This window comes from Rhinichthys klamathensis, unplaced genomic scaffold (assembly GCF_029890125.1).
Source record: "Rhinichthys klamathensis goyatoka isolate OS25496 unplaced genomic scaffold, OSU_Roscu_1.1 h1tg000181l_1, whole genome shotgun sequence".
Lineage (NCBI taxonomy): Eukaryota > Metazoa > Chordata > Actinopteri > Cypriniformes > Leuciscidae > Rhinichthys > Rhinichthys klamathensis.
In genome coordinates, this window is record NW_026606709.1 from 237,659 (window position 1) to 257,104 (window position 19,446).

Below are 19,446 nucleotides of genomic sequence, written 5' to 3' on the forward strand. Positions count from 1 at the left end.
ATTGCACTGATTAAATCTAACAATCGCTTATCATATCACGTAAAACCGTGCAAAATATACTTTGTTCGCAAATTGTTAATGTTCAACATCAGCATTGCGTGACTACATTTAATGCCCGTCCGATATTTATCCTTGTTTTCACATAGGCCGGTTGCAGTCTCTTTTTTTTTTTTTTTTGCCACTCCGAAGTCTTTTACATTTTACAACGGGTGAATCTCTAGTTGTCACTGGTGATTGTCGTTTGAACCTTTCTGGATCCGCCATCAAATTGATAAGTTTAATTATATCAAGTGCTGTGAGAAAAGGCTATAAATCTCCACCTCCAACATCCTCACACACAAGCCTACTAGCCTACTATCCGAGACAGATGTGACGTAATGAAAGACATGCTTCAATTTCCGGCGGAAATCCACCAGTACCACTAGAATTAAAATCATCATTAAAGCTTACCGGTTTGAATCGAGCTAAGGCAAGCAGATAGTTTTGAACACTGGCTGGTTATGTATTTGCTAATTTATTTTGGAAAATTTTTAAACCCAAAAAGCTACAGACTGCAACTTTAAGGCAAGACACCACAGGTGAATAATGTACAAATTTCAACTAATAGATATCACCATACTTCCCCAATCACAGCACATTAACAGTTGTTTTATATTACAAGTTTCTGAAAAAAGCATTGGCATTGTCTAATTAAATATGCACTTATTTGCATACTTTCCAGGACAGAAATCTGATCATAAGTTAAAGCAGGTTTAAAATTCACGTTTCATTTAGTTGACATATTAGAGTCAACTAGGCCTATCACTCCATAAATCAGAAAATACTGTCAAAAGCCAGAAGAAACTCCATGTTTTTAGGAATAAAATGTTAGGCTGTATAAACTAAGCAAATGTTAAATAAACAAACCCAAACAAACAGTGCTTGAGAAACAAACTCATTTAAAGAAAACAACCTTTAAAGATATGTATTGTAAATAAAATCTAGACACTAATTGATAAAGTGTAATTAAATATTATAAAGAGGTATATTATAAACTGGCGTATTTTTCAAAATGTTTCCTTTTGTGTTCCGCTGAGGAAAGAGCGTTTGAAACAAGATGAGAGAGAGAGTAAATGATAACAGAAGTTTAATTTTTGGGTGACCAATCCCTTTGAGAATTGGTAAAATAATAGCCCATGTCTTTCGGAAGAACAGGTTTAACCAGAAACCTGCAACACACAATCATGTGTGACAGCACCAGGAAATGTTTAATAATGGTAATACAATCTATTAGTTGCATTATGGAGGTCATGAGATATTACTGAAGGACATGTAATAAAACAAGGTCACTGTGATTCACATTTTCATATTTACAACATTGATCAGCTACACAAAACATCAAACTTCTTTACATGCAAGCAAAAATTCCAAAAAGAGTCATTCATATTTTTGTGTGTATGTAATGTATGTGTGCATGTCTGTGAGTGTTTTTTTGTGCGAGAAAGAGAAAAATGAAAGAGAAGACAAGACTGTCAATCCAGTGTCCTTTTCAGGAATTCAACCAGCAGATGTTGTGGAAAACCAAAATCCAGCTGGACTACCACATACCCCTGTACATTCACAATTAAAAAATAAGACAACAATGTAACCGTTCAAAGTGTTTTTCTTTGATATCATACATTATGACTGTAAAATACAGATTGATAATTATCTGCTAGTGAAATATACTCACATCCTGAGGCAAAACTTCAGGACTGATGATGTCAAAGAGATTAAGCCCCTGTTCATCCATCAAAGCGGTTAATTCTGGCTCCAGGTCTGAGGGGAGAGATTAAATATGATGCAAAGATATAGAAACACATGATTTATATTGCTTGGTTATGGTGGCCTGCCACGCTTACATGATACGACTTTGGGGATTCCCATCTTTTCCACAGTCTCCTGCAGATAAACTCTCAAGCTGTCCGCCACCTTTGAGGAGGTCATATAGCATTTGTGATAAATAAAATAGGTGATGTATGAAATAAATACATTTATTAATTAATTCTCACCTCAGTGGCTCCTTCTGATGTGGAGACTTTTTCTATAGAGATACTGCAATCGTCACAAAACAGAAAAGAAAACTTTAAATCAGGGATATAAAACTGAGATTTCATGTGATTGTGTAGAATCTATCTCCTTTATAACTTACCGCTCTGCAGTGGCTTTCAGAATTAGTTTCTTGTCTGCATATGAGGCGTTTACAACAACTGTCACATCCTGCAAGCACAGAAACAATTGAAAACCCAGCATAGTGAAACTGTCCCAATGATAAGCATTTTTTGTCATCTATCTATCTCGTTAAATTGTGCTTTAGCTTACAGTCTCAAAATAAAGTACTGGCACATCTTGACTATCCAGTAAGAGCTTGACTCCAGCCACAGCTCTGACAGATGTGCCCTCTGTGGTGGTCCGCAAGTGTGGAACTGACACACTCCTCACCTTTAACATTGGACCCTCTGAGGACAGCCACTAAAGAGAATGTAAAATCCGCCATCACACTTGCACAAACAAGCAGGTGCTCTAGTTCGAAATGACGGTTGGTGTGCTTCAAAAAGGAAAACATTTATTTGCATGTTCCAATGACAGTGTATAAAATGAGTCATTGAGTCATTCTAAAATGGCAGTCATTTCCTCCCCTCTGTGCAGTTTGAATATTCGTAATGAGTGCAGTACCTTGCTCAAAAATGCAGGCCTAGCTGAGGACAGCTCTCTCTGAAACAGATCCTGTAAAATAGACAGACATGCACGTGAATATGCCTGGAAAAAAATCATTGCAGGTTAATATAGTTAACTAAAACTAAAACCATAAAAAACATTTCTGCAACTCAAAATAAATTAACGTTAACTGAAATTAATATATATATATATATATATATAATTATATATTTCAGCTATTGCCAAAGCAACATTTATCATTTAACTTAATTTACTAAAATAACTAAAATTTAAATAACACACACACACACACACACACTGTATGTATATATACATACATACATACATACATAATATTAGCTCATTTTTGCAACTGTCATATAAGCACTAGTTCCACTCAAATTTGTGTTATGAAAATGTATGTAATACAGGTAGTAAATTTAACTTAAAGAGTTAGTTCATCCAAAAATGTAAATTCTGACATTAATTACTCATCCTCATGTCGTTCCAAACCATAGACTGTTGACCCAAGAGCAGACTTTGTTGCGTGAATGCACGTCGGACCAGTGGTGGAGTCACGTGGATTACTTTAAATTACGTCTTTTTACTCATTTTTACTATACCTTTCTGGGGCTTGAAAGTGGTTGTTGGGTAGGTTGTCAATGGAAGGACAGAAAGCTCAAAACTTTCATTAAAAATATCTTAATTTTTGTTCCGAAGATTAACGAATGTCTTAAGAGCACGACATGAGGGTTAGTAATTAGGCTAATGACAGAATTTAAATTTTTGGGTGAACAACCCTTTAATTCCATAGGCTACACACTACACAGACTTTATATAGCCTATGTATATGAAGTCTTTGCTTATATGTCTTAGTTGTAAAAATCCTCAAATTTGTTTTTTCTTTTCCATTTTCCTAAAGCAAGGTTTTCAGTGCAAAAGGGTCCTTTTACCTTTTTCATGTTTTTCATTTAGATGCAAAAACATATCTGCTCAAAAGCACCCCCTGGAGTTTAAAAGCATTTATTACATCACACAAATGCTGCGTATAGCGATAAACTTTCATCATACAAATGGCTCCAAAACACATCTAATACTGAATGATACCATACTGTGAGTTCTGTCCCATTAATATTGCGAATAAATCGTCCATCATGGTGTGCGGCGCCCATTATGGGGTCAAGAAGACCATCGGAGATCCAGAAGTAAAGCATGCGGTTCTCAGTCAATTGGGAGGGGTTAAACACAGAGGTGTTGAGGTCTGAGGTTACATTATTAAATGTAACCAAACCCTGTTTATCAGAAGAACAACAGTAATCACATAATAAGATATGCATTTGTTTGAACAAAATCTTTAAGAATAAAATCTTTATAATCAGACCTTATGATATGATTCTATATAATTAGATTTGATGATGGGGGAAGAGGTCACAGAGATGTCTACACCGATGTTCCCATCACTAATAAACTGCTCTGGACACACAGAGAGATATGTCACATCAATACAGAGCAGATAGGCCTACGCATAACCACAAACTCACACAAGACTGTTACATTAAAGAAGGGTGTATGAGAGCTCTGAATTTTACCTGCTTGCTCCTGTATGAAGTCTGCTAGTATGTTGGCCACATTGTTTATTTCCTTACAGATCTGTTAGAAAGGAAAAATAATGTTTTTGTCCTAATGTTTTGAGAGCCTGATAACAATTGATAACTAGATAACAAAGTTATATTGATCTATGTTACTGGAATAATGTTTGTTTGAGAGCCTTGCTAGAACGTTAGCTAAAATTCTGAGAACATGTTAGCATGGGCAATTAAATGGAACAGGAAACTAGGCACACTCACCTGTGACTTTACTACTAACTTCACTGTGAAAGTCACAATGTCTGTGAACATTCTTTTCATCCACCCAGGTCTGCACACAGTCAAAATGAGAGTCATTTAAATGCTCTTGCAAATGAGCAGTGCTTAAGGTGGAAATATTGATCTCAAGTCTGATCTGGTCTGATCACTTCTAGTGTCTCTCAGTAATGTGAAATGTCGAACTCACTCTCTGTCTCCCTGCAGGTGCAGCTTCAGCTTGTGAAATGTGAGGTAACAATCTGATGTGTCTGCAGCCACTCTGCCCTTTCCACAGTCTGACACACAATCACAGTTCTTTTCAGACAATAACTAATACAGGGAATTTCAATTCAGGATTAAGTAATGTCAAACAGAGCTGTCTAAACAAAATGTGACATACTCACATAGTTTTGGATTGACGACCAGGTCAATTTGCGACTCAACTTCAAAATCCAATGACTGTTTCAGGCTGAGTCTGTTTGAGAAAGAACATGGCACTGCAAATTTACATTGACTGTTGTGATAGATAAAAAAGATAAACTAAGCAACAATAAATGGTATTTGCCACAAATACGGTATACTTTGTTATCTCATGACTTTCAAGTATAGAGGCACAAATTCCATGTTAAAAATGTATACATAAAAGTAAGATTTCTAAAAATCTTGTTCTATTCAATCCTGTTAAGTTATTGGGGAAATATAATATGTATATACGTATATAGTATACACTCATCTAAAGGATTAGGAACACCTGTTCAATTTCTCATTAATGCAATTATCTAATCAACCAATCACATGGCAGTTGCTTCAATGCATTTAGGGGTGTGGTCCTGGTCAAGACAATCTCCTGAACTCCAAACTGAATGTCAGAATGGGAAAGAAAGGTGATTTAAGCAATTTTGAGCGTGGCATGGTTGTTGGTGCCAGACGGGTCGGTCTGAGTATTTCACAATCTGCTCAGTTACTGGGATTTTCACGCACAACCATTTCTAGGGTTTACGAAGAATGGTGTGAAAAGGGAAAAACATCCAGTATGCGGCAGTCCGGGCGAAAATGCCTTGTTGATGCTAGAGGTCAGAGGAGAATGGGCCGACTGATTCAAGCTGATAGAAGGGCAACTTTGACTGAAATGACCACTCGTTACAACCGAGGTATGCAGCAAAGCATTTGTGAAGCCACAACACGCACAACCTTGAGGCGGATGGGCTACAACAGCAGAAGACCCCACCAGGTACCACTCATCTCCACTACAAATAGGAAAAAGAGGCTACAATTTGCAAGAGCTCACCAAAATTGGACAGTTGAAGACTGGAAAAATGTTGCCTGGTCTGATGAGTCTCGGTTTCTGTTGAGACATTCAGATGGTAGAGTCAGAATTTGGCGTAAATAGAATGAGAACATGGATCCATCATGCCTTGTTACCACTGTGCAGGTTGGTGGTGGTGGTGTAATGGTGTGGGGGATGTTTTCCTGGCACACTCTAGGCCCCTTAGTGCCAATTGGGCATCGTTTAAATGCCACGGCCTACGTGAGCATTGTTTCTGACCATGTCCATCCCTTTATGGCCATCATGTACCCATCCTCTGATGGCTACTTCCAGCAGGATAATGCACCATGTCACAAAGCTCGAATCATTTTAAATTGGTTTCTTGAACATGACAATGAGTTCACTGTACTAAAATGGCCCCCACAGTCACCAGATCTCAACCCAATAGAGCATCTTTGGGATGTGGTGGAACGGGAGCTTCGTGCCCTGGATGTGCATCCCACAAATCTCCATCAACTGCAAGATGCTATCCTATCAATATGGGCCAACATTTCTAAAGAATGCTTTTAGCACCTTGTTGAATCAATGCCACGTAGAATTAAGGCAGTTCTGAAGGCGAAAGGGGGTCAAACACAGTATTAGTATGGTGTTCCTAATAATCCTTTAGGTGAGTGTATATATACACACATACATACATATATTATATATATATATATACACACACACACACACACACACACACACACACACACACGTGTGAAAATAATGAAATGTAACTGAAATGTAAGTGTATGTAATTTGTTATTACAGGCTGACTGGAAGAAACCTTGAAGAACTTTCTCCAGATAGGAGCACTTTTGGACTAAATACCCTAATGAACGCTGTTCAGTGAAGCAATGTGAACAGCAATAATCTGCCGCCGGAGATCTTTGCGTGTTGAGAGGTTAAACAAAAGACCACTGTTTTACAAAAACATATGTAGAATAGAGCACAGGGTTAAACCACAGCTGTGCTATTGCAGCAACCTGATCCTGGTAATAAATAGAAACACTCACAGCCAGCTGCCATATCCATAGTTGATGGTCCCTTTGAATACAGCAGACACATTTGAAATGGAGATCCCAATTCCTTCATTCTCTTTCAGCTCAAACTCACTCTTTCCAATGGAAAGGTTATGGATCTCTAAGCTGTGGGTGATGTAGGAAAGAAGAGTGTCATAAGATACAGAATGTTACATAAAATTGCTGCAGGAGTTCCTTACTTGTGGAATCCATATTTCACTGTCCCAAAGCCAATTGATCGCTCTCCCTCTACGCTGGGATATTTGGCATGCTGAAAAGCGGCCTGTATGACTTCAGTGGTCTTCTCATTCACTGAGGAATCAAGGCAGGGATATATTTATTCTCTAGTCAAGGGTTTCCCAAACTCTCATGGGGTTTATGAGTTGATGAGAAGCTAATAATTAATGAAATCATAAACATTTAAAATTGATTTATTTTTCAAATAAAAACAAACTATAATTTAAAACATAAAAAGATTAAATATTTTATTTGTTAACCTGAATATTTTATTCATTAATCAACAAACTATGAACAAGTGACTGTTGTTAAATAATTGAAATATTAGATACAATTTCAGGGGGTACTTCAAGTAAATATTTATAAGTTAAAGTGGTTTGGCTGCCAAAAAAACCTTTGAGAATCCTTGTACAAGTTTTTAAGTTTAGAACTTTAGTTTTATTTTAGGTCAAATTTACAACAAAATATCTAAGTTACTTTTTCAAATAGGTATACTTTTTCACATTTATTGACTGACAGCTCTCCTGTCCCCATTAAATTACACAAATATACTTCATGTATTTCATCTAACTTTATTAACAAATGTCTTTGCTGCTGACCTTCAATGATCTAATTCAACCATACTAATAAGCAAAAATTACTTTAGATTATATTTAGAAATAAGAGTGTTGAACTTCCTTCTCCTGTATCCTATTGTTCTTTAATCCAGAATGGCTGAAATGTTTGTTTGAGCGATGCCCTCTACTGTACTGACGTAAATATGCATTTCCTTCAGCCCGGGGCTTATTATTTCACTTTTGGTGTGAAAGGGCCTTAACATTTGCCAAAAATATTACTTTTTTGTTGTTATTAAAAAACAAACAAGCAAACCCAGCCCAGGTGAGAAAAGGTAACGCAAAAGTAATGTAACGCATTACTTTCATAAAAAGTTACTAAGTAACGCAATAAGTTACTTTTTTTGGGAGTAACGCAATATTGTAATGCATTACTTTTAAAAGTAACTTTCCCTTAACACTGATTATAAGTGAATATGTTAGGTTTTAAATGTCTCCTCCATTTTTCTTAATAATGTTATTTATAATTGTATTTATGCTGTTCTTGTGCACTTGAATAGTCTTGCTATCATTATTTATTTCAGAATCTACATATTACACAAATATGCTATGCTTTAAGTGGTTTAAATGATATATATAGCATGTTACACAGCATGACATCTCTTTCATGCTTAATACATTAACTATCTAAAACAGATACTATCATTTATTCTGCATGAGAAGAGGAAGTCTTGATAATGTTTGAAGTTATTTATAAAACTATCATTTTGAAACAAAATACCCTCTTTTTTGCTATCTAGTTAGTACTAACAGTTCCTACACTATTTTTGCAGTTCATTCATGCCATTTTGAGTGTATTAGACTAATGGACATCTGCCATCAACTTAGCATGTTCAGGAGAAAAGTAGCAGCATTGTTCAATTTATGAAGTCTCAACCTCCATAACGGTTTTGAAACTAAGCTCCTGTTACTATGCATTGCAATAGCATGGAAAAAAACTGACCAGGACCATTGTTAAAACAGCTCCACGGATTGTATTATTTGACAACATAAGGGTGAGTAATGATGTCAAAATTTTCTTTTTTGGGTGAACTGTCGCCTTAAAAATAAACCTTAACCTCAAGCTTAGTACTGACTACAACTCTTGGCCTTGTTTTTTTCTTGCTTTAATTATATTACCATTATTTTGCACTCTGCTTGCTTTGAATGAATTCTGCTCCAAAATAATGAATATCAAAACATATACTCACTTACAAACAAAGTCTGACTAGTACAGAAATAACTGAGAGAATACTTACGGACAACAGCTGCAGGATAGGTAAGTCTACAAACAGCTCCTGTAAACCTGTAGGCAGAGGGAGGATCCAGACAACAACTACTTATTTTCACCAGAGCGATAAAAAGGAGCAACGCTGTACTCCTCTCCATCTCAACAAAGTCTGAATGGACACAGATGAGCCGCTCTCTCTTAATGTTATTAGGGCTTCTCTTTTAAAAGAGCTGTTTTCTTTCAGCGAGTATCTGAGTAGGAGGGACAGATTCAGAGGTAGGCCCAAAGGAAGAGGGGGTGGACAGGGCCTGTAATGTTTGATTTGCAGTGCCTCTCTTCTTGAGAACAGAGGAGAACATGCAACTGTCCCTGGGGTCGACTAACAAATGTTTCTCAAGGTTATTGGAGGACAGTAAACCGGGCACAGGAATGTTTTTCTGGACATTCTGCTATTCAAAACAAATAAGAGATAGGACAGAGTGGACAAGAGCAGGCCAAAGTCCATAGGGGTGGACAAGCTCTTAGGCGGTGGCGTAAAGTGCAGATAGGACACCCCGAAATGGACAGTTATGTAGATAAAATAATAGAAATACGTCTGGACGTCATCACCACAGTCCACAGGAAGTGGCTTTAGAAATGAATAAGCCATACAAAACAAGATATGATGCTTACCAGATGCAAGTCAACAGACAGTTGAGTATGCTTAGGCATACATATTATAATCGGGCCACGATAGGTTTCTGTGTAGTTAAGTATTCTATTCATCAATATATTATTCATCGGTCTGTCCAAATATAGGCTACATGTGTCACGATTTTGGTCTATTTATTTTGGGACTGAAGTTCTTTCTGTTCCGTTTTTACCTAGTTTCCCTTTTCCTGTTTAGCTCCCTCATTGCCACTGTGTATTTAATCTCTCAGTTATTTGTCTTGTGTAGAAGTTTTATTTATTAAATATGATTTTACCTTTCATCTGCGTCAAGCTTCTTTGTCTGGATTATCAAGTCAAGCCAGTGTGTGACATGACCGCACACTATCAAATATTTAAACAATTAAAAAAATTGCCATTCTTGCTTGGAATACACACAACACAGATGCCAATTGTAATGCGACTTGCAAAAATCTCAATAATACCATTTCAGTTGGACAAAAGTGTGTACTGAAACTGAAATAATTTTTTTTAAGTACTTGTACATAAACTGGTAGCATGTGGCTAAAGGTAAAAACCTAAAATGGATTTAAAAAAAGCCCAAAAATAAAATCTAAACATAGGAGAAAACCTATGCTACACAAACAGAATTCAGCTCACATTTCTATTACACTTTTCAAAGAATTTCAATATGAAATTGAAACAAAGTTGTTTATTTCTTGTTTCATTTTCTGGTACAAAGAGAATCTTATTAATGTTAATAAACAATGCTATTTTATACATACAATTAAATGACAGCAATGCTACAGTGTTGATAAATACCAGATTAAAAACATATTTTTTAGTCTCTCAGAACCATACCTGTCCTAATTTCTGTCCCCCACTCTTGCAGGTACCAAAGTGCAGTTCCTTTGTGTAAAGAAAATGCAAAATTGCACGTCATTGAAATTCATTCGCCTTTGTTTCATCCCAAAGTCAACAGCAAACACTGGTGCTCTTTAAATTGCAAATTCTGCTCAAACTACTTGAACGCATACCAAACCTTCTTCATAAATATTAACAATATTCATTTCACAGGTTGAATACAATTTAAAAAAAGAGCACATGTAAGCATATTTAACTTGCATAAACACCATTAGCTTCAAAGTGCCACAAATGCATTCTCCCAAGCACCCTCCATCTATTCATGCAAAATCAATGTATGGCCTTCGTTGTCCATTATACTAGAACCTTAATAAAATAATCCCATGAGTTTAATCCTTGGATCCCTCATCGTAGAGCATTTCAAGAGAATGAAGCCCTGGTGACAGGGGCCTATAAGAGGATCAGGCCAGGAGACTGATACCATTGATTCCAGCCGGTGTGGTTATCTAAAGTGCTAAGCAAAAACTGTCCAGCAATATTTACAACTCCATGTCCATGTTTATACAGAATGTGCAACCAATGTTCACATAGGCAAAGGACTGGAAAGTGCTACTATTTCTAGTACTTGTAGCCTTCATGTATAATGTCCCGTCTAAATGGTCAAGCCAAGGTCCAGTTTTGTCGTTTCAGTCCGACTGCTTCCAATTCAGTTTGCAATGCCCTGTGGAGCCTCAGGTATCAAAGAAGCGAAAAAGGCTTTGAAAAACACCCAGGCTGTCCATAGGAGGGGTCGTCTAACTGGGGTAACAGGCACTGCTATCATGACGGGTTCAACAACTTCGGCATCCTCCACTTCAGCAGGGGGCGGCACCTTCAGGAGAAAATGAGAATTATTAAAATCACACACATGCCTACACACGCCACTTATCCAAGTATAATTAGTTCTTATGTTCTTTCTTAAACAGAAACTATGACTCACTGGTTCTGGATGTCTGAGCTCATTTTGGTTCTGCTGGTTCTGTATGACCTCTGGTGCTGGCTGATTGTGAGGCCTGGCTTGGGGTCTCCGTCTAAAAGGAAACCAGCCTGCTGTGTGTCTGATTCAAAGAGAGAAAAAGAACCATAAGAATAGCTTCAAAAAGGGAATCAGGCCTCCATGAGCTCCATTTCCATTAAAATTACACAATTTATTTTAAAATAGTCAGCCATTAGCACCTCAACTGTGCTCATTCATACATTACTAAATCACGAGAGGACGCCCAAACTGTTTGTACAGTAGGGTGGATCAAGATAAGGCCATAACATTGACACCCTCAGATCAAGCTAAATATTGCTGGAGTGCTACGCACTAGTCTGCAGAGCAGTCAAACTGCCACGTTTGCAGAGATAAAGTATCAGAAGTTAATTGTTATCAGTAATAACAGCTGGAGCTCAACAAAAAAAGTCCCAGAATGCCACCAACCAATCAGCAGTCATGTACAGGAAGATTTTCTTTCTGATCAGGGAGAATCCTGCGTCCTTCTGCTAATTTTTGCTTGCATAAGCTACCGTTCCTTTCATCTAACTGAGTGTGTATCTGTGTTTATTAATGGATGTCACACTTGCATTCTTCCACTGATGTGGACAATAAAACATACTAAAACACTCAAACAGAGATACCTGCTCTATAATTCAGGGGCGCAGCAACACAAAACATACAGTGCTACCAAACTGAATGATTTCTGAATTAATGATTCTTATGAGGCGTTTCATTTTTGTGAATCAAAAACATACAGCACAACCAGTGTATTCCAATTCCCTGAACAAATGGCTCTTATGAACTGATTGTTTTTGTTTCACTAAAAATAACCAGTGTGAACAGTGTAGTCCAATTCCCTAAACAAATAACCTGCATGAACCAGTTCTTTTTAGTGAATCAAAAACATACAGCACGAACTTCAACTCAGGCCATCCTTAAAAATATTTTGGTTTGCAGTAACAGCAAAAAAAAAAAAAAAAAAGGCTCGGTAGGTAGGTCTATATTTTTTTTTTTCAAGATTCAATGTAAAAAAAAAAAGGATAATTTTGGTCATGGTGATTAGGTCGGTATGAATTTAAACAAATTTGCATATCGTGACGTCACTGACTGGGTCTTCAACCCCCATGCCTTCGGGCGCACCATTGCGAACCTCATTCTGATACAGGTTATAGACCACAAACAATTTGAAATCTTTGTAAAAAAAAAAAAAACATATTTATTGCATTAATTCCAGCTGCATTCATTTGGAAAAAAATAGGCAGAATCAAAAGAAAAAAAGGAGCCACTAGATTTCAATGAAAGTGGATTTTCAGAGGGAAACAAATAAATTAAAATGACTAATCTCACCAGCGCCGCGCCGACCAATAAAACAGCGCGTTTGGCACCATTCGTTTACATTTGACCCATACTGTTACAAGCCCCCTTTCTGGTCTAGGGGCAGGAAAGGAGGGTAACAAAAAGTTGCAGGGAGAGAGTGAGAGATTTGACCCATAAACATCTGCTATTATTAACGGAAATCAGTGTGGTCAAATAGCTAGGCGCATTGTAGGAAACTATAGGCCGATTAAGTAGTCCTGACATATTATGGAATGGTCGATTTTCTTTTGTGCAATTTAGTACATTTCGGTATGGGATGTGCTGTTTTATTGGTCAGCGCGGCGCTGGTGAGATTAATTCGCGCCGCTCTGACCATTGGCTGGCGCAAGCAAACACTTCTCCTGCGCTGTCGAGTCTGTCGCGCTCGCGCGTCTCGGTCCATAGCTTGTTTTCATATGACGTCACGACACTGCGTTGCCATGGCGCGAAATGCAAATGGAGGGCAGGAAGTGATTTGCTGTATTTAGAAAGCACTATAACAAACTCAAAATGCATGTCTTGCGTCGTTTATGGTTACTTAAATCGATCAAACCACGAGGAGGTTTTATCGTGTACCAAAAGTTGTTGTTCATAAGGGGGAAAATGCAAGAAATTAACCGGAAAACTCCGGGAAAACGGCTTGCAAACCTACGTCTGCGGTCGGGAGCAGCCGAATGGGAAAATGCCCGTGTGTGCAGTGATCACTTCATCAAATGTAAGTTAATACAACTTAAGTGGCTATGTTTGTGTAATGTGTAACGTTTCCGAACTTTGTAAAGTCAAAGTATGTCTGTAAGATGAGGTAGTTGCTGATATCTACCGCCTCGATGGCAGGAAAATCTTTCAATTCAGTTGAAAATCGCTCCTCTTCATAACGTAAGGATCACGTCCAACATATGTTTGATTTTTTGTTTATATCTTTCTCTTGTAATAGCGTGTAAAGTAGTACAGTACGGACTTTCCTCCATCTCGTCCATTGCGCTCTTCACTCCCTGCCCTCCATCTGAATTTCGCGCGTCATCATAATCACGTGACTGAAACCCAGCTATTGAGCCACGCAGATTACAAGTCAGCGCAGCGCGAACTCTGTAACACACCGCGCCGTTTCGTCCCCCTTTCGGTGTGTTTGGCTTCCCACACTTATGTGTGTTTGTTTGTCATAGTCAGAGCCTGCAGTTGCTGTGTGACGCGCGTTCGCGGTGGGCATGTCATGACGAGCTGGACGGGCTCCGAGAAAAGGCCGTTAACATCGATTCCCTATTTGACCATTAAGAATTTCGAATAATGAGCGACTAAATGTAGGCTCATACAGACGTATTTCACAAGCAGCCGCGCCGCAGCCATCATCACCGAGCGCGAACCATTGACAGTGAATGAAACGAAGCGAACGCACAGGCCATAGTGTGACATACGTAAACCAATGGTGTAAACATAATCATAATAGATGACGCCACGGGTTTTTATTTAAAAGAAAGAACGTAGCCTACGCAATTTATATTCACAATACTTACTATAATAAATGTATATTATTTTATTGCTTTTGTATTAGTTGTTTGAAGAGTAAAAAAAAAATCGGTCGGTCTTAATGCAAGTTTACAACCGGCAAGTCGGTCGGACTAAAAGGGAAAAAAAAAAAATAATTGGGTCGGTCCTAATTTGACAGGGTCGGTCGGGTTACGGCAAACAAGAATATTTTTAAGCATGGCCTCATTCTTTTTAGAGAAGTCCAACTCCCAAACAAATGACTCTTATGAACTGATTCAAAATGACGAAATAGACGTTTGGCGTTCAGTTTAAACTTACAGGTACATAATAACCAGGCTGCTCATGACCAGGACGAAGCGGCTCATGCTGGAGTAGTAGTACACAATGCTCAGGAAGACACCCAATCGGGATGCTGTGTACACCCAGTCCAGCCAGTCGCGGTTTATGTCCTCCTCGTCTTCCATCACAGGGCCACCCTGGGCATTCATTCTCAGATTCTGATTTGCTCCCTCTGGGTTGATGAACGCAGGACCTGGGGCGTTCTGATTGGCTGGCAGGTTGTTGATGGGACCTTGATTGGGTAAAGCTGCAGGTACAGCGGCTTGATGAGGGCCGACAGGTAGTGAGGTAGCAGCGGCAGGGGCGGCCATCGGAGCGGAGGCGGCAGCTGTCATGGCAGCGTGACTGAAACAAACAGACGTTTCATTCACAGGTTGTACAACAGTCTGATAGGTCTGGATATAATATGGCTGCAAGAGTCATCTTAAACCAAAATAGTGATTTGGCGATTATCAAATCACAAAGGCTGCGATTTAAATAAATAAATATATTCGCTGCATGTTTCAGAGTGAAGCTGTGTTCTGCCACGGTGTTCTTTTACATGTGAGTCTCAGAGCAGCTCATTTCACAGTAAATGCTGCTCCACACGAACTCTATCTCTGCACGTGCTGAGAGTTTGGGTCGCTTATAACGTGCATTTGAAAACGTTTAAAGGGCTCCTTGTGCTTTTCTGCAAAAATAAAAGCTTGACGGTATAATGTTTGAAAATAAAGAAATTAAAGAAAGCCATAAATATTAGTTATTGTATTTTGCTCAATTTTCTTAATTTTTTACAATATTACTACTAGATAAGATATTTCATATCTTGCTAATATTTTTATTTAATAGTAATAATACATTTAAAGTGGCCCTATTATGCTATTTTAAAGGCTCCTAATTTTATTTTAGAGGTCTCCTAAAATAGGTTTACATGCATGCAAGGTCAAAACCACTTTAATTTTCTCATAATATACATAGCACATCACATTTCTCAAAGAGTCTGAAAACAGTTTGATCATAGATTCAGTCTCTCTAAACCCCTCCTTTCTGAGAAAGTACTCTAAATGGTCAGACGGCTCCCAATCTGTTGTGATTGGTCTACAGCTTATCACTGTATATGAATTTTAGCTCCGGAAGCACAATGACATTGGTTTTTCCATGCCAATTCCAGTGTGAGACTTATCCTTTTGAACTGCATGCAAAGTGGATTCGCAGCGCTAAAACAGTGTCTTCTAGACATGTTGACAGCACGTTGTTCACGGGCAGCAAATGAAGACTATAGGCTGGCATTATGTACTTTGTTACATAGGTATGTAACAGGGGGTGAGACTGGAATTGTTGACGACTCGTTTCAGCAGTTCAGAATAGATTCTTTCTTTTAGGGGACACTTTGATCTTTAAAACTTTGCAGACATTTTACGTTCCCAAACAGCTATATTACACATTGCATGAAATGTAATATTCGAAAAAGCATATAGAGGCACTTTGATGATAATAAAAAAATTGGCCAAATTTGTGAATCCTAACCTGGAGCTTTGTTCATTTTTTTAATCTCATTTTACAATCGCAATTACATGTTTTTTTTTTACCTAAATAGTGCAGCCCAACACTGTAATATGTCTATATAGGGTGTACTTACTATTGCATGTAGTATTGGCGGGCATACATTTGCTGCAACCACAGAAGCTGTTGTGGACTATAAAGGGAGTACGTGGGGAAGGCTGGGTGGGTCATCGCTGCTGTTACAGGCCTGTAAATGAAGGACAAACGTTAACGTTACACTCAACTTACACATTAACAATCATACACCTTTAATACTTACAGCACGGAATCTCAATTTGACAAAAGACAAGAACTCACGTAGATGTGTCAGCACTAGTGCCAGGCCAGGCGGCATGACCTCGCTGTCTAAGGCCATCCGTGGAGGGTACAGAGGTCACGGATGGTCCTGGAGACTCTGAGCTCTGGGTAGCAGTTAGCGGGGAGTGCTGGGAACTCTGCTGCTGTGTTGATGTCACCTACACCAAAGAAACACACTTGATTTTTCAGCAGGAAAACCAGAACAGGTGCATGAGACACTATGAAACTTCATGTGAAATTTGCTACAGCATTTGGTTTATGCAAACAAGGATGCAGAAAGGAACAGGAAGTAAGCAGCTGTGTGGTGATATCTCCACCCAACTGAACAAGCACAGCATTTCCCTGAGAGACAGTAAACCGCCACACATCTGAACCATAATGTAAGGTTATCAAATATATTGCCTTGGAGCTAAATTCAGGACATGAAACTTATAAATAAACAGAATGTCTGTTTTTACATGTAGCACTAAATCTTACCATATGGCGAAAGCCTAATATAAACAGTAGATGGGAATAACATACTTTGGGTCTTGCTCCTAGCTGGGCAGCAGGTTGGGGTCTCACAGCACACACCAGGTGAAGTGTGGGCTTGGTATCTGAAGGAACCTGCAGAAAAAGTTTTTTTTTTCAGTTCTTTTGACAGAAACAAGAGTTAACATGCTTTTTGAGATGGCAAAGCCATACACCAAAGGAACTATCCTTTTGTGAAAGAGAAAGCTTTGAGAGATTGTATAAACCATGAGACTATGTCACGCTTTGATGGCATGTAAGTCTATCAGGTGACAGGCTTTCGCCATGTTACAACAAATGTCCTTTTTTCAAATTCACAACTCGCTTGAGAGGCTGCTAAGTGTTGTTTCTCTGAGCAGCTTTTAAATTAGACTCACTCGAGCACATGGTAAGAAGATCAGGCTGAGGGTACAGTACAAGAGGTGTCTGTGGGTCCACCCGTTATTAATCTTTTTTTGTTGGTGTTGCTTTGACATAAACAATGACAAAACTATCAGTGTTTTGCCAACACCCCTACCTTTCAGGGTAGCTAAATGTATACATTGAATCTTTTCTATAACCCTGAATTTTGTTTCAGGGACATGGCCATGCTTTATTTCTACTGTAAATTCAACCATAAATGCCACAAATAATGCTTATGCTTTGATAGATATTTCTGGATGTTCCTACTGATAATGAAGAGTATTTTATAAAATAGCCTGCATAGACTAAATTAAAAATTTTATTTGTTTAATAATAAAATAATAATATTATAATAATATACTTCAAATATATAATACACATAAAATATAAATACATACAATTTTATCATTTTAAATGATAATAAAGTTTTCAAATCAGAGATTTTTTTTAAAATGTAAATATGTAAATGTTAAATATTAACAAAAAAATAGTTGGAATTCAAAAATTGTTTTTTAAACTTCATAGTTGGAAGCAGGTAAAGATAAAATACTGTAGAAAGTAAACAAGTGTAAACCACATGGCAACCCATGTGAACTGTTGCAGTCAGTTGTCAACCCTGAAATAAACACACAAAAAAGCACCCCATAGATGGTAAAGTCCCTCACCTTTGAGAAAACATCTCTCACAAGCAGGTTGTCCTGAAGCAGCTTGCCTGAGTAAATGAGTCTCTGGTCTTTCTCAGCCTAAAAGAAAATTAGTCCAAACGTCAGATAGTACCTAGAAAGTCCGTTTTGTAACACTTTATTTCAAGGTGACGTAGTTACACGTTACTACATGTACTTACTATAGTAATAACAGTAAATGATGCATAATTACAAGTAACTGACCCAAAACCAAACCCTAATTCTATAGTAAGTAGTAAGTACATGTAGTTAATTAATATAACTAAATACTTATTTAAGTGAGTACAATATAACTACGTTACCTTAAAATAAAGAGTAACCGTCTGTTCTTGCACAATGATATTACTCTAATTTAATGGTTGAAATGACAGATGTTTGTGATAAAAACATACAACAAATTTCACATGTAACGTACCTAGCTACTGAAGTTGCTTCCGTATAATACAAATTAACTAACATTACACAGTAGAGGAATAATGTGATAAACAATTTACTAACATTATAAAAGCAGAGACCAATGGGGTGGAAATTCGTCTTCTGTTTATAGAGTGCAAATGATTTATTGACAGTAAGATATTTCCTGCATTGCTCAGCCATGCTAGCTGGGTGTTGTGTGTTGAGGAATGCTTACGACTCGCTAGATGTAACCCGATACCGATAGAATAAGAAACCAATCCAAACCTACCGGGTTGTTGGGATAAACCTCGGAGAGGTGACATTTGAGGTCTTTTACGGTCCAGTCCACGCGCACTCCCTCGATCAGCTGATCACCGTGAAACTGATTTGGCGTTTTAATAACCAGCGAGATAGTCTCTTTATCCGAGACCTTAGAACTTTCCATTTTTCCTTCGCAATCTAACCAACTAGAACTATATTAATAATCGCATAAAATATCCACAGTAATTTTCGAAGACTTCACGACTCGATTTAGTCAAAAGGACAATACACGATAAGAAAAGGTAGAGGTTCCTGATTCAAGAAGTTTCGGGCTGCTCATAAGCCATGAAGTATTTGCGTGTGTTGTTTCCAAACACACTGTGTCCGCCTGTGATTGGCTGGGACGAGCTCGTGTTCAGACGTGGAGCCTGTCCTGAAGCCCCACGCACTGCGCAGGCGCACTGAGAAACAGCCTTTGGAATTTTTTTTCACGCTGTTTGCTGTAAATGTTGTGATTGCATCAGATGGCTATTATGAGAGCTTCTTATTATCTCAGTACAGTTTTACAGAAATATGAGCATGTCTGTTCACGAATATGGGACACTTTGACGTCCCAGGGCGTCGAGGCTTAAATCCATGTTTTTTTTGTTTTGAGACTTATTAGAGATGAACTGTTATCTTATCAACATAAAATTAAACTTAATTTGAAAAGTAACTATAGTTTAAACATAAAATT

General features: G+C 38.0%; 2 protein-coding genes across 2 annotated transcripts; both read right to left on the bottom strand.

Moving 5' to 3' along the window:
• Window positions 1–1,109: 1,109 nt before the first annotated feature.
• On the bottom strand, window positions 1,110–9,251 carry cetp (cholesteryl ester transfer protein, plasma). Its single transcript, XM_056261149.1, has 16 exons — window positions 8,938–9,251; window positions 7,049–7,160; window positions 6,843–6,974; window positions 4,925–4,995; window positions 4,729–4,816; window positions 4,524–4,593; window positions 4,266–4,326; window positions 4,058–4,149; window positions 3,789–3,968; window positions 2,695–2,745; window positions 2,341–2,490; window positions 2,171–2,238; window positions 2,031–2,073; window positions 1,881–1,950; window positions 1,712–1,797; window positions 1,110–1,589 (listed from the first exon to the last, which is right to left on the bottom strand). The coding sequence occupies exons 1-16, from the start codon at window positions 9,065–9,067 to the stop codon at window positions 1,512–1,514; spliced, it is 1,482 nt and encodes a 493-aa protein (XP_056117124.1). The 5' UTR covers window positions 9,068–9,251; the 3' UTR covers window positions 1,110–1,511.
• A 998-nt stretch (window positions 9,252–10,249) lies between these two features.
• Window positions 10,250–19,098, bottom strand: herpud1 (homocysteine-inducible, endoplasmic reticulum stress-inducible, ubiquitin-like domain member 1). Its single transcript, XM_056261155.1, has 8 exons — window positions 18,739–19,098; window positions 18,036–18,113; window positions 16,981–17,064; window positions 16,459–16,616; window positions 16,238–16,348; window positions 14,599–14,964; window positions 11,401–11,518; window positions 10,250–11,292 (listed from the first exon to the last, which is right to left on the bottom strand). The coding sequence occupies exons 1-8, from the start codon at window positions 18,892–18,894 to the stop codon at window positions 11,128–11,130; spliced, it is 1,236 nt and encodes a 411-aa protein (XP_056117130.1). The 5' UTR covers window positions 18,895–19,098; the 3' UTR covers window positions 10,250–11,127.
• Window positions 19,099–19,446: the final 348 nt, after the last annotated feature.